At 34.2% G+C, this 16,710-nt stretch overlaps 1 protein-coding gene across 1 annotated transcript in view; it reads right to left on the reverse strand.

Annotated features, from left to right (window-relative positions):
- The window catches only part of flr (actin-interacting protein 1 flr), a 219,278-nt gene that overhangs the window by 143,291 nt on the left and 59,277 nt on the right, over positions 1-16,710 (reverse strand). Inside the window, exon 5 of the mRNA XM_090414883.1 lies at positions 7,449-7,629. Coding sequence (XP_090271009.1) covers positions 7,449-7,629 — 181 coding nt within the window. The remainder of the gene's footprint in view (positions 1-7,448; positions 7,630-16,710) is intronic.

The raw sequence follows: 16,710 nt of genomic DNA on the forward strand, positions 1-16,710 counted from the left end.
CGGCGTACTTCAGATGCATGTGTGTAACATATTTTTAGAAATGGAAGGAAATAACGTACATTACCAGCATATTTCGCTTTTTTATTTCAAAAAAGGCAAACGAGCTGCAGAGGCCCATAAAAAATATGCAGCGTATATGGGGATGATGCCTTAACAGACTGTGTATGCCAAATTCCATTCTGGAGATTTCAACGTCAGCGATGCGCCTTGCGCCGGTCGCCCGACTGAGGTTGATTCGAGTGTTGTGAAGGATATCATCAACAAACATCCGTCACAAACAGTGCAGGAGATTTCTGCAGTACTGAACATATCCCATAGAAGCATTGAAAACTATTTGCACAAGCTGGGATATGTTTCAAAACTCAATGTTTGGGTGCCGCATGAATTGACTGAGGCCAATATGACTGCTTGCATATCCATCTGTGATTCGCCAAGAAAATGACCCATTTTTGAACCGGATGATTATGGGAGATGAAAAATGGGTTGTGTATGATAACATGTTATGTAAAAGATCATGGGGGCACAAGAGCGAACTGCCACAAACAACCTTGAAAGCGGGATTGCACCCAAAGAAGATCATGCTCTCTGTGTGGTGGGATTATAAAGGTGTTATCCACTACGAGGTGTTACCGTTAGGCAGAATGACTGATTCGACTGTCTATTGCTCACAGTTAAGCGACTGGCCCGTGCAATTAGCACAAAACATCCTGCATTGGCAAATCGGAAAGGAGTTGTCTTTCGCCACGACAACACCAGACCCCACACATCATTAACAACCTAGAGTAAATTGTTATGTCTTGGCTGGGATGTTTTGCCGCATCCTCCGTATTCACCGGACCTGGCACCTTCCGATTCCCACTTATTCCGATCGTTGCAGAATTCTCTGAATGGGAAAACCTTTGCTAATGAGGAGGCTGTCAAAAGACACCTGGATCAGTTTTTCGCCAGTAAACCTCAGGAGGTTTATGAACACAGCATAATGAAGTTGGTGGACAGATGGCAAGAAGTCATTGATAAAGAGGGTTAATATATAACTGACTAGTATGTATTATATGTATTAAATAAAATGTGTTTCATTCCACTCTGAAAAACTGAACAAACTTACTTGCCAACCCAATATTTCAAAATTGAGTAAAATCTGTCTGGCCTGAGTCCTAGAACAATTTGCATATATAGAGATATGCAAAAGCTCTTATACACAAAACAGATATTTTCTATAAAAATACCATTTTTTTATAGAAACTTCTTTATCACAATTAATGTGGACCCATCATTGGCACAGATACTGCAGGCAATTTTGTCTGCATAATGTTTAAATTTTTAAATTAGCCAAATTATAACATGAAAAAATAAGTTATTTCAACTCATTTTGCCAATACACTGTAGAATAAAATAATGAAAATCAAATCTTTTATTATGATGACTTAAACCTACAACTGGTTTAACAACAAAAAGGACTGCAGCATACCCATTTTGCTACAAGAATGTTAGGATTAAAACCTGTTATAATTATTTACCATAATGATCAGAGTTGAGTTTTTGATTGCCAATATTTGTTTTTGTAAGAACTATGATGTCTACAACAAATTTAAGTTACTCAAAGAACTCTATCAAATTGTAAAAAGAAGATGAAAGTGTTAAAATTTGAATCTGATTATGACAATCAATTTTTGAATTGTGTATTCTAAATGTGAAATTTGTTCTACCTTAATTTACTTATTTTCAAATTATTCAACTGAAACCAAATCTGAAACTTACAAATTTTATCAAACATTCTAAATACAAAATTTCATTAAATTACATCCAGCCAGTGCAGAATAACATTATCATCAGTTTGAATCATTTTGCCAATAAAAATTATCCAAATGAAACTTTTTAATTTTATCCAAAATTAAAGTATCTTGTTTTCATCTTAGATCCCAATTTTTATCCAGCCAAAGAGAATTGCAACATCCGTTCCCACCCCCAACACCACACACACACACAGAGAGAGATTATGGCTAAAGCAACGAATGAGGTCAGTATCTATTAACTATTATGTCTATTAACTGCATGTGTTCTTTGAATGGCTGGATTTGCCTGTTCTGCAAAGCATAAAACCCAAATTCCCAGGAAGAGCATTTCACTTGGAGATATAAATTTCCTTTGTGTCTCTGGCTGAAACAACCAAAAAAGATAATTTTTTTCTCAAATCCCAAATAAATTTCATCTAGCCAGAATTCTTGAGTAACTTGTATATGCATGGATACACAAAACAAATCTAGCAGGTTCTTAGGCAATTTGTGAAATGCATTAAAATAAAGCCATTTCTTGTGATGTATACTTATTTCATTTCTACTAATAGTTATATAAACAAATCTGAAAACAAACCCCAACTCAACATCACCAGAGTTAAAGATCGGTACTATCAATGTACGAAGCCTGAATGGCAAAGAAATTGAGCTAGCTGAGGAATTAGATAAGTACCAGATCGACATAATAGGGGTGACTGAAACAAAAAAGACCAAATCTGGTGAGATCTTTCTGAGCAATAAATACAAAATGTTATATTCAGGCAATGACAATCAGGGAAAAGAAGGAGTAGCCATAGTATTCAACACAAAATACGAGGCTAATCTTCTTGAATGGCAGTCAGTCTCAAGTAGAGTAATATGGGCAAATATGAGAATGGGGAACTGGACAATGAGACTTATTTGTGCCTATGGTCCCACAGAAGGTTCTACTAAGGTAGAAATGGAGGAATTTTTTGAGGCTTTAGAAAAAGCAACTGACACAATGAAAAAGGAAAAGTTGGTCCTTGTTGGGGATCTAAATAGCAGAGTAGGAAATGATTGTGAGACATACAAAAATACTTTGGGAAAATTTGGAGAAAAGAGCAAAGCTAATAATAATGGCAAATATCTGTTGGATTTCTGCTCAGGACATGGACTTGTTATTACTAACACCATGTTCCAACATAAAAATGTGCACAAATTCACATGGAGAGAAGAGGCTAGGAATAAGAAAAGTCTCATTGACTATGTTATTGTTGATAGTGATGTTTTCTCCCTGGTACAGGACACCAGAGTGTACAGAGGATTTGAAATTGGAAGTGATCACTATTTAGTCTTGAGCAGGATAAAATTGAATTTCATATTGAAAAGAATAACATGTAAGAAAGTTTTAAAGCGAATAAAAGTTGAGCAGCTCTCAGATGTGAACTGTAGACTAAAATACACAAAGATTATTGAAGAAAAAATGAAAGAGTTTGAGAACAGGAATCAAACCTTGGAGATTCAGTGGCAAACTCTGAAGAAAACATTGATTGATTCTGCCAGAGAGGCATGTGGTGAGGTTGTGTGCAAGGATAAAAAAATCAGAACTCCCTGGTGGACACAGGAAGTTAAAGAGGCAGTGAAGGAAAAGAAGAAAGCATATCAAAAGTTCCTGGCAAATAAGTCAGCTTTTACTCTTACAGAATACAGAGACAAATGTAAGAAAGCTAAACAGTGTGTAAAACTAGCTAAACAAAAGTCATGGGAGGACTTTGGCAAGAATATAGAAAATAAATATCAAGAAGGTGGCAAAATATTCTGGAGGTTGTTGAAGAAGCTTAGGAATGGAGGAAAGAGTGCTGTAAAAGGAATTAGAGAAGATAAAGGTAACATGAAAACAGGAGAAAAAGATATCCTTGAAGTATGGAGTAATTACTTTGAAAAACTGCTAAATGAAACAAGCAGTGATGACAGCACAGTGATAAAAAACACTGACCAGGCATGCAGTCAGGATTACATATCCATACTTGAAGTAGAAAAAGCCATCAAAGGCTTGAAATGTGGAAAGGCAGCAGGAGTAGATGATATTCGACCAGAAATGCTGAAGCATGGTGGTATAAGAGTCTTACAGTGGCTGCACTGCATAGTTCAGAAAGCCTGGACAGAGGGACGAATTCCTGATGATTGGAGTAGAGCTCTCATAGTACCAATATATAAAAAGGGAAATAAAACTGAATGTGAGAATTACAGAGGTATTTCCCTACTGAGTGTTCCTGGCAAGATCTATGCAAGTATACTTGAGAAACGGTTGAGAAGAATTGTGGAAGAAAAGCTTGGTGAAGAACAAGCTGGATTCAGGCCAAATAGAGGCTGTCAGGATCAGATCTTCACTTTACGACAAATAGTCGAGAAAGCATGGGAATATAACAAAGATCTGTATTTAAGTTTTGTCGATTTGGAAAAGGCATATGACAAGGTGCCAAGAGAGAAGCTATTCAATACGCTGCAGTTATATGGTGTCAATGGGGCATTATATCAAGCAATACTTAGTCTTTATTTGAGTTGTGAGTCAGCAGTTAGAATTGAAGGAAGTACAGGAAGATGGTTTAATGTTAAATCTGGTGTGAGACAAGGATGTACATTATCCCCTCTGTTATTCATTATCTATATGGATCACATTATGAAGGAATGTGGTATTAAACCTGATATCAAAATTGGAGATGTTAATGTCAGCTCTTTGCTTTATGCGGATGATGTTATACTTCTAAATAAATCCGCTACAAGTCTGCAAGATTCTCTGACTAAATTGAATAGCTGTTGTAATAGATATGGTATGAAGGTCAGCAATAAAAAGACAAAGACAATGAAAATAGGCAGAATCATTGAAAATGTCAACTGTGTTGTGAATGGAGAACCTGTGGAACAAGTAAAACATTTCAGCTACTTAGGCACGATTTTTACTGAAGATGGTAAATTAAATATAGAAATAGACAACAGAATCAGCAAAGCTGGTATGGTGGGAAGTCAATTGAAAAAATTCATATGGAATAAAAAAGAAATTAGTCGGAACACTAAATTAGCTGTATACAAGACAGTGTTCAAACCAGTTTTAACTTATGGATCTGAGAGCTGGGTCAGAAGTAAAACACTTGACCAAAGACTAGAGACCGCAGATATGAGAGTCCTGAGAAAGATTAGAGGCGTGAACAGATGGCATCAATGGCAATATCATATTAAAAATGAGGATATTAGGAAAGAACTTGACATTGTCAGCATCCAGGAATGTGTTAGCAGAGCTAATCTCAGGTGGTATGGTCACTTAAATAGAATGGGAGAGGAAAGATTAGCAAAACAAGTGTTCTCTGCCAGGTTGGCAGGAAAACGACCCAGAGGAAGACCAAGATATAGGTGGATTGATACGGTACAAAGTGCCTTAGACGATAGAAATATAAGATCTGATAATGTTGGAGTCTTGACAAGTAACAGACTGATTTGGAGGAAAATTGTAGATAGGAAGTTAGTAATGATGTAATTTTTTCATGTAGTACTGTCATATCCTGTACACCCCTTGAGGGTACATGGCAGGAATTTGATGATGATGATGATGACATAGAACAAATGTGGACTAGTATGAGTGTTCAGAACTCCATGCATATGTAGGATTCATGTTCACAATAATGCATATGACAAGTCACATGCACTATTGTGAGAATGATTTACTCCTTTCCAATCATTTGATAAGCTAGAAATACATATACAGATACTGTTTATTCTTTATTTTTGCAAAGAATATGTCTCCTTATAAGTAATTTTTCTGGATTAAGCTTATCACATATTATTCATGGCCATTAGATTATAGGCTCATGAGTGATTTATCCTATCTCCTAGAATTAACTGCTACCACATACAGAAATCTAAATTGATTATTTTTCAGTTGTGAACTTATCTTTCTAAGTTCTACCTAATTTTCTAATTTATGACTTCTATTTTAAATGTGCCACTTGCACACATGATTCATGATTATGTTACAGGTTCGCATATAATTTACTCCACCCTTTAGTAGTTCAATGTAGAAATTGTGTTAATTATTGGCTACTTTTATATGCTGAAAACAATATGTTCTGTGCTCTACAGAACTGGTTCAATGGAAAATATACACACTATATGTGGCATAAGCCCAGCAAGTATGAAATTTTTTGTATCCCAGTTCATGAATATAAGCTCATATAATACGAGGTGATGCATCCCTGCCATGTGTGAACCTCAACGTTAGCCCCACTTTTTCTTGGATGTTCTAATTCTGCTGCAACTGTGAAGATGACGAATACTATACCTCATTTACTTGAATATAACTTGCCTTTGTGTACAACTCGCACACCTGATTTTACTTTATGAAAAAAAAAAATCAAAATGTTTTGCACATATCTCACATATGAAAAAAAGTTTAAACAAGTTCATGTCAGGGCGACAGTAACTTGCTGTGGTAAACAACATGCTCTCCACAACAGCCACTATACTGCAGACGCAAGAAAAACAAATAGTTTTATTGTATCACTGAATAAGGTACAGAGATATTTGCAGTCTATGTAATATATCTGTCAACAAATAGTGCTATTAGAGACAACTGGGATAAAAAACGGCACTAACTAATGAATCCCGTCCCCTCCCACATGTATAGACTATGCTGTATAGACTCAAGCAAAACTGTACGGTGTACCGCAAACACAGTATCTAACTAAAAACTATTGTCCAAACATTTGTCCAAATTTTCAATTACAAGAAATAAGTGTTTGTTCAATTGCATATGAAATTTTCAATATCATTAAGAAAGATCGCAAATGTTAACTTCAAATAAAATTCTACTGCCAAATTGAATCTAATATGTTGTATAATGTGTGCGTGAGTCTGTCCATCAATCCAGACTTTAACTGAGCCATATTTCTCCTCCAGAATTGCGATGACAGGAAGCTCTGCTTCGTGAATATAAAAGAATCCTAAATAACCAAAATCTCCCAATACATGAGTTTATTCCAGATGCTTTATCTGATAGATTAAAATCCAGAAGACCTGCCATTATAATCTTTTATAATGGCAGGTCTTCTTCTCAGTCAGAGTGCCGACTTGATGAATAAGTGGGATGCGCTGTGGACCCGAGCAGTATCACCGGAAGTGCATAGCTACATAAATATTCTTCAAAAACCATCTGGATTTGACCTGCCCAGGAATATATGGAAGACTACTAACAGGATCCATACAGGTCATGGTGTATGCAGAGACTTACTATCAAAATGGGGAAAGATACTGAATCCCTACTGCCCTTGTGGAGCCGAGACCCAAACCATTCATCATATAGTTCAGGAATGTGAGTTAACGGCATATCCAGGTGAACTAAAGGACATTTTTGACCTATCTCCAGAGGCGATCAATTGGATTAAAAATCTATATGTAAAAATATGACTAAATTTTTTGCTTGATGCTTGTCAATTTAATATCTAATATTTAATATTTGTATTTTATCTGTTTGTTTATGTTTTACTTCTTATTTATAATTATATATATTGTATCTTATCTATATTCATACATATTTTATTTCCTTTTAACCATGTGTATATGCCATACGATAAATAAATTTTACAAGTTCTACGTGACTATTAAACCTATAAGCTCACCGCTAAAGAAACTTGATATTATTACATTTAATGTTGTCTTGAATTTGAAAGGTGGTCCCTCATAGATGCCTACAGAATTATCTTCACTGCCAGTAATAATACGAAATGGGCGGCATGGACGGAAATCACAAGAATTTATCAAATTACTATGACCTGCAATCTCGCCAACTGATGTTCCTGTTTCAGCCATTATTACATGTCCAAATCTAGAAAATTAAACAACTGTCAGTGGCTAAGAACTGCAATAAGAAATACCTAAGTTAATGTAAAATAGTTGATGTTCACAGCTATCAATGCACTTAATTTAATTGTCAATGTCTACATATGCTACACAATAAAAATTTAAGAATAGTAAAGAAAGACAAATTTTGTTCAGTCAACACAGATGGCTCACAGTAAAATCTTGAGGTAAAAATATCCTTTGAGATAAAATTTGTCATTACAAATTAGGACATGTGCATGCATGCAGGCACACAATAAAGATGCTGTGCAAACAAGATATCTGCATATTGGTATAGAAGTACAAGATTTCAGCAATACATTTTTTTATGCAAGACAATGCAAATATATAAAATCTAGATATCACTGAGAAGGACAATGCTGTATTGAAATCAATACTGCATATTGAATAATATTAGAAATTTCATGCATGTTTCTCTCAGTGTTATGGATAACCTTATCAGGATAAACAAATTTACACTCAGAAGGAAAAATTATGGAGGTCATATTCCATTATGATCAAGAGATAGTGTATTTTTTTTTATTGTTATGCTAATGATAATCCTGCCAAGAAATTGTAGAAATCACAGTATAGTATAGCAGATTAGTATAGATAGTTAAAGGTTAGATAATTAAGTATAAGTGATAAAAATCACTTTAAATAGTAGGAATGAGTAACACATATTTCACCATAAATTTCTTACAGCAGAATAAATGAAAATTAAAAAGTATACTAATAAATAGGTATCATTCTTATAATTGTGTGCGCTAAATTGAAAACTAATGCAACATTAGGAGCACAGGAAGTTAAAGAATGCATTTATGGTTTAAAATACTATTTAATACAATTTTATATATCTTATTAAGGTGGTAGTTTTTTTCTACTTGTATTAATTGCAGAAGATATTTGACTTCTGCACTGATTTAGCTTAGGTATCACTGAGGTCTGGCTCCCACTAATGAGACCTCAATAAACTTTGAAACCATTTTAGGTAGTGATCCTTCCCATGTGGAATACTAAGGCAACTGATGTGAAATCAACAGCATCTATATGAGTACACTATTCGTGAAGTTATTTCATGCTTATGCTTACTTTAATTATTAATTTAAATTGCTTATGAATTACTCATGCTTACCTATTCTTGTTTTAATCCTATACTTGGGTATAGGATTAAAACATCTTTCAAACTTCTAACATCTTTCTCTAAATCCAGAGTAATTTAATAAAAAAAAGGTGGCACACCGTTTGGCAGCTCCTATAGGAGGAGATGACCTTGCTAATGCTTCTGCCTTGATATCTCCACTTGGGCCTGGCTCCCACTGAAGAGAGCTCAATAAAGGTCGAAACTAGTCTGGGTAGTGGCCCTTTCCTTAATGCACAGCAGTATACATGTCTGCAAGGAGATGTGTTTTGCATTATGGGAGATACTGAGATAGGAGTTTTGGTAGCTTGCTCCACCTTTGCAAGGAGTTGCCTGGTGTTGTACCACTTTACCCCAGTCCTGAAGATACTTCAGGCGCAAACTTTGTTTGCTTATACTTGGATAAAGGATTAAACTAAATTTATTATAGTCTAACCAAGTAATAAGGTGGTACACCTTTTTGCAACTCGTATAGATAAATATGACTTCTCCATTGCTTCTGCCTTAGTATCACCACTTCTGGGTCTGGCTCCCACTAACGAGACCTCAATAAAGGTCAAAACCGGTCTGGGTAGTGGCCCTTCCCTTAATGCATAGCATTATACATGTCCACAAGGAGATGTGCTTTGCATTATGGGAGATGCTGAGTCAATGAGTGATGAGAGCTTGGTCCACCTTTACCACTAGTTACTTCAGACGCAAACTTTGTTTGCTTACACTTGGATAAAGGATTAAACTAAATTTATTAAAGAAAAACGTTCTTAATTGTTTCTCTGAAATCTCTTTGGGCTTGTCAGTGATTGAATTTTCTTCATATTCTTCAGGCTGCTGTGCATCTAAATTTAGCAGGTCAGAATCACTCAATTTCTCAGAATGAGATTTAATTAACTTAGATTCATTTTAAAAGCCTCTAAAATCATTTGCACAATGTGGAAGAATGTGCTTCCAAACGGCTCACATACTGCTAGCAGTAATTTCATTTGTCATTGCGACTTAATAACCAGGCTGAGATTTCGCCGATTTGGAAGGAATTTTGTAAGGGAAAAGTCTTGGAAGGCATTCACTTCCAAAAAAAAGCCGGTTTCATCAACATTAAAAATTTGCTGGTTACAATAGCCCTCTTCATTCACAATTTTCTTTAAAATCTCTGGATAATTTGCAGCCACCTCCTTATCTATACTTGCAGCTTCGCCTGAAATTAGAACATTATGTAGGCATTTCTTTTTTTGAAACTCTCAAACCACCCAGCACTAGCGTGGAATTCTTCTTTTCGTCATTGATAGCCTTTTCATTCAAGGTTGCAAAGAGACTTAATGCTTTTTTTGGTTACAATCTCCGATCCATGTAGAAAGAAGTCGCTCTAATTCAGTCATTATAATACTTTGATTTCGAGTAAATGCATGATGAACTTGAAGCAGTCTTATCTTTCTGTTTGTATTCAGCAGCTTTGCTTAAAATTGCTCTTATAGTTGATTCACTCATTTTTGCGTTCTTGACCTATCTTTGCTCTAGACTCGCCTTGTTCATTTTTCTTTATTATTTCAAGTTTTTCTTCCAATGAGATTGCTTCTCAAATCATTTTTACACTTCCACTTTTTTGCTCACTAATTCTTTTACTCATGATGAAAGGTTGGGAAAATAGTTTAAAATAATAAAAGTAAGAAAAACAATTGCAAATGAGGCACAAGATATGATTACATAGCATTTTGCTAATTACATAGCAAAATGCTATGTAATTAGCAGATAACAAATTTTGGCGGTAAATTTGGAACAGTGTATGTGGAAATAGTGTAGTATGTCATTAAAAAATAACTTTGTAAAATGTTTTAAATCGATAACTAAATTATTTCATCCTGGTGAGTGATTTTTTTAAAATAGTTGCCCATAAAAAATATATAGATAGAAAATTTTTAAAATAAATCTTTAACACTTATTTTTAAGATGTATATAGGCATACTAATCAAATTTGGTTATAGAAAAAAAAATGACACACTAATCAAAAATGCACTAATCGGAGGTGTATTAATCGAGGGATTGCTGTATATATATATATATCAATGGCATAGCGTACTCATTTCAGTTGGGTGTGCTGTTGTGTGGGTTATGCAACCTGCTACAAAATTTGCATCAATTTGACCACATGATTGCATTTTTATCGATGAATGAAAGTTTTGAGAGTGCACAATGCATCAGCACTCATCTTAATTGGTTCAATGAAATTAATTGTAGGATAACTTTGAAATACTTTAATTTATTAATTAATTGTAACCAAATCTGCATAGATTGGGGGATTTATCTGAAAACAACAATGAAGGAGAATGCTCTATTTGGTTCTTCTTATTATTATTGTGCTATCTTCTATCGAAGGTCAGCGACCATCTTGGCGAACAAACTGCGCTCTTGTGCTAATCTGAGCAGTTGTGCACTGCTCTTTCCTGTCCACATCTTGATGTTGTCAAACCATGATATTCTTTTTCTTCCTCTAGTTCCTTTGCCATCAATTCTTCCTATTTGGTTGATATATTTGAATTACTCAAAGGTGAAAATGTGAACCATCATTTATAAGACATGTGAGAATGTGAAATGAAAGGAAAGAATAAGTGTGAGTAAAAATACTTTCATTAATGTCAAACAAATTATTAATAATTAACATTAGTGATATGTGTGTCCCATACGTTGCTGGGTAGAGCGAATAGCATGTGATCCTATAAGTCTAGACATGAATAAGCGAATTTATGATGGCATAATTTAAATAAAAAAAAAAAAAGGATGAGGAGAGGAAAAGAGATTTGTTTGCAAGGCATAAATAACTAACCAATAATAAACATCCACTAATACATTTAGTAGTTCAGTTAAAAACTAAAGGGAGAGGCTATTCCAATGAATTAATAATGTTGATTGGGTGATTCATATCCACACTTTCGGGAATCCTATATTCATTAGTTTTTTTTTGTGTGTGTGTGTCAGTAGCTCTTCTGTCTTATCAATCTCACATATGCTGGTATTTTGTTGTAGATCAACAACTTCTTATAATTCACAGAAGTATTAATTTTTATTCAGGAATAGATAAATTATTACTGCCTGTTGTTTCCGAAGACTAAAATAAAAATGTCCCTATACCATTAAAAAACTTTCCAACCTCAAAAGATGCTATATAGCACAAGCAAGAAAAACAATTAGCTTTGTTTAATACTAAATACAGTAAACAGATATTTAACATCTGTGTACTATATTTAGGAACAATTAGTGCAAGACCACTCGAACAAAACACTTAATGGAAAAGCAATCAACTCACGCAGGCTATGCTGCATGCATGCGAACAGAAAAGATTTATTGTAGCACTAAACATAACACCTAATTAAATACATTTGTCCTAACATTCGCATTCAAATTTTCAGTTCCACAAAATATGTGTAACAGCCAGTGGATACAGAAAGTGATCAATTTATGAAAAGCAAAATCAATATATAACTTGAAATCAGTTTGACTTGCATTTAAGATATTTGATATCATCAAGACACTCTACCACGAAAGTTGGACTAACATGCCATATAAGCTTTGTGAAAATACAACCGCTCAATGCAGAAAAGGCATACATATGCTAAAAGCTAGTACCTAAAAGCTAATAAAGGAACGACAGACACCCAGGTGCGAACGTGATGTTTTAATATCATTTTAAATATAGAAAGCATAAAGGTCAAATGAACAATAGCTATGCTTCACACGCGGCGTTTTTCTGAGAAACAAAGGGTTCATGTTTCTTGGTGAGGTTAGATTATCATTGGCAAATGTTAGAGTTAAATGCGGATAATTTGAATTTTGATACGATTTTTAAATTCAGCCATACATAATTCACACAGAAATCAGAAAAAGTAATCATTTGGGAAATTATAATTTTTCCGAACTGAATCAAAGAAAGGCTGAAATAACTCATTTTACTTAATTTATTTATACACAAGTTCCAATCTTCTGTTTTTCTTCAGGAATTGTGTTAGCACATCATAAAATGAAGGCTTTTTCTTCAGTTCCATCATCAATGTCTTTTCAATAGCGATTTAGCTTAGGCTGCACAGCCTTTCCTGTGATTGTGTTCCTCTATAACACATATGTATTCTCTTCATAGCCGAAAAAGAATGCTCAACTGTAGCAGTAGAGCTCAGAATCGACATGGAAAGGTCTGCTAACTTATAAATTTCCTTGAATGAAACCTGAAGTTGATTTTCTTGCATGAATTTTAATAGATGATGCATTAGTTTCCTGGCAAATTCTTCAGAACACAAGCTTTGATTACAGATCATTTTTCAAGCAAATGTAATCAAACACTGGACCATAGAAATATTTTAAGTTTTCTAAAATAACATCAGGAAATGTCTTCGCATGTTGACCATATCTTTCATTACAAAGAAGTTGAAAAAAATTCAAGTTTCGAAAGTGAAGAGTATCTTTCTTTCATCTCTAGACACATGCAGTCGACTATTCCCTAGTATAATTGAAGGTACGTGCTCCTCTCCGTCTCTTCTGGTCTTTTTCGTCTCTTAGGTCTTGACTCATCAACCGTATGCTTTTCCTTTGATAGAGAAACCCAAATATCATGAAATCCATGTTCCCTGTCATTCCGAAGATGATTCAGTGTCGCGAACTTTTTTTTACGACAGTATACAATACAATACAAGTACAATATATCATAGGATGAAGTTTGCAGTATATTATTCAAGACATCAGTATAGCCAAATAGAACAGAAAAAATTTCTAGCAACAAAATTGTTTGAAAATCTTGCAAGAAATGCAAAAAAATACAAGCTTTGATTACAGCATCCATGTCCCATTCCCCACAATTCTCCACTATGTGTTCAAAAAATTCAATGAGTTGATTTCTGTGACATTTTACTGTGCTTGTTAAACGGGAAGTTCCATCTATAATTTCCTCGATTAATTGAATCTTCAGATTCATCATGACCTCTCAAAGGAAGCCCTTGCTTAGCTAAACAGCATATAGCATCAATTAATCTTTAAAATATCTCTATTTTTCTTTACCTGTTCATTATGACAGTAACTTCAATTTTTCATTGTCAATGAGAGTGTCAATTCTTTGTTTTCCAAACATCTTGAGATTTAAAAATGATTGAACATGTGATTAAGAGCACTCATGTTTTTGCACTGCTGCTGCTGTTAAATGATTAAGGTCAGAATATCTATGCTAATTCCAAATGCCTTTCTCTCTGGAGAATAATAAACAAGGCCAACAAAAAAAAAAAAAGCCTTGACCACACTTCACATCCAGTTAACCATTCTTCTGTACTGTATTGTGAAATAGAGAAGTGTCTCATATACTCAGTTTTTGCATCTTTCTGCATGCTCTAAATTTGGAAGAGGAGGCTTACCTCCTTCGAGTACAGTCATACAATCCACAGACGTTCTGGCATAAAACAGGACATTCAGTAGATCGTCAACACTGTTTCCCATTCTAAATATGGGCAAAAAATTTATAAATTTATGGAAAATTATATATTAAAAACTTGTCTATATTATATATAAAAACTTGCCTACCACTTCAGTTCACATTTCATGCAAGCAAAACAGATGAAACTCAAAAAACAAAAATAGCAACTCATGAAAACATTCAATTGGATTGGTTGAAACGATAACCAATCACAGCCTCTAGGTGCTAGTCTCAGAGCTCAACGTATTCTGAAAGCATACCCAGGCTATTAATGCAAACGCGATGCAATGTTTATGCTTCAAAAAATGCCCTCTTCATGAAGCATTAGTATATTGTGTTTAATTTTAGGAATCACGCGATGCCAGGAAACAATTAGGGAGTATTTAACGGGAATAAATGCAAAAATATAACATCGGTAATACTGATATTTCATGGATTAGCAACTGCACTCCCAGAATATTCGCTCCTGATATATATATATATATGTATATATTTTACTAGTTTTGTAATGTATATACATTAACTTGGAAGAAAATGTTTTTTTTTTTTTCAAGTGTTCAATATCATCAAATCTCATGTTTTGTTCTACATCACTACTAACTCAATTTCTCTCCCACATAAATTTACTCAACTGGCTCCTCCACAAAACTAGCTTTGCTTATATACACTAAGCAAAGCTAGTTCACTAAAATGTCTGAATAGTTAAAAACATTTTACTTGATTTACAAGTTCGTAATGAGAACGCAGTTTATGCAGTCCATATTTTCAATCTTTTTCAAGAATCAAACTGTTTCTTATTGAAGATTTAAGAAAAAGAGGAAGAAATGAATCCTAGACACACAGAAGTGTTTGGAGAAAATTTTAAAACATTATTAGTTGGAAAATCCACCTAATAAGCTTTTAAAAATAAAGTCTAAGTGCTTCCAGGGATAAAAAGCAAACTCAAATACTAATGAAGAATAAGTGAGAGAGTGTGAGAACTTCAGCAAAATATAATATAGCAAGTGATCCAGCCATGGAAGCATGGGACAAAGTCATCTATAAGGGTAGAAAATTCAGAATGCAGATTCAAGAGGTTAAGAATGAAATTCTTGGAAAGAAGAAATCATATTGAAAGTTAGTTGGAAATGGGTCAGCATGTGCACTTAAAAGGCATAGAGAGAGAGAGAGAGAGAAAAAAAAAAATTAAGATAGCTAAGACATCTGTAGAAGCAAATGTCATGAGAATAATTTAGATATCAAGCATCATGAAAATTGAAGGTGACAAAATGTTCCAAAGACTACTGCAAAAACATGGAAATGAAACAGAACAGTACAGTACAAAAACAAGATAAAAACAATATGAAAATTGAAGAAAGACATTCCTGATGTTAAAGATTAATTAGTTTGAGAAATTTATTAAATAAAAAACAGATAATATTCAGGATATTTTTTTTCTTTCCTGCCCTCATCTGGGTTTAATGCCACAAGAGCATATATGGTCGTGCTAGACCAAAACATGTGTAATAAATAAGAGGCCTATATAGGTATAAAAGCTATATATAAAAGTCAAAATAATAACAATAATCATAAATGAAACATTTCTTTAAAGTATACTATTTAATAAATATGTAAGAGAGCATAAAAAATGCAAAAAATGCATATAAAACATATATAAAAAGAATTAAATATAAAATATGTACTTAAGGGTCAAAGCTGTATAACTGGGAGGAGAGCACTAGCCTTTTAAGGAATGTGGAGAACTGACCATGAGTTCTGACCTAATGACCAATCCACACCTTGTGGTACACCCTGTTAGGTATCTACATGCATACTGAACGGACAAGGATGAACTGGCAATTTATGATTTAGCCAACCAAATTGTTTTCTTATTGATTTAAACCACAATATAAAATGATGATACAACAGGACAGAATTTCATGCCAGCTGGGTGTCACCCAGTTAAACAAGGCCTCCCACTGTTTTCACCAGGGAACCAGGGCAAACAGTGAAAAGTCAGATACTGGTACTCAACATCACCATAGTTCAAGATCAGTACTATCAACATAAGAATCATGAATGATAAAGAAATTGAGCTAGTTGAGGAACTGGATAAGTACCAGATCAACATAATAGGGGTGGCTGAAACAAAAAAGGCAAAAACTGGTGAGATCTTTCTGAGCAATAAATACAAAATGTTATATTCAGGAAATGACAATCAAGGAAAAGAAGGAGTAGCTATAGTATTCATCAACTTCTGTAATGGCAAGAAATATCAAGTAGAGTGATGTGGGCAAATATCAGAATGAAAACGGGCAATGAGACTCACTGGTGACTATGATCTAAGAAGGTTCTAAAAGGTCAAAGTGGAGGAATTTTTTCATGCTTCAGAGAAAGCAGCTGACACAATGAAAAAGAAAAAGCTGGTCATTGTTGAGAATCTAAATAGCAGAGTAGGAAATGATTATCAGGCATACAAATATATTTTGGGAAAATTTTGAGAAAAG

The sequence above is a fragment of the Typopeltis vanoorti genome, chromosome 26, assembly GCF_054136105.1.
Source record: "Typopeltis vanoorti isolate ZY-2024b chromosome 26, IOZ_Tvanoo_1.0, whole genome shotgun sequence".
Classification (NCBI taxonomy): domain Eukaryota; kingdom Metazoa; phylum Arthropoda; class Arachnida; order Uropygi; family Thelyphonidae; genus Typopeltis; species Typopeltis vanoorti.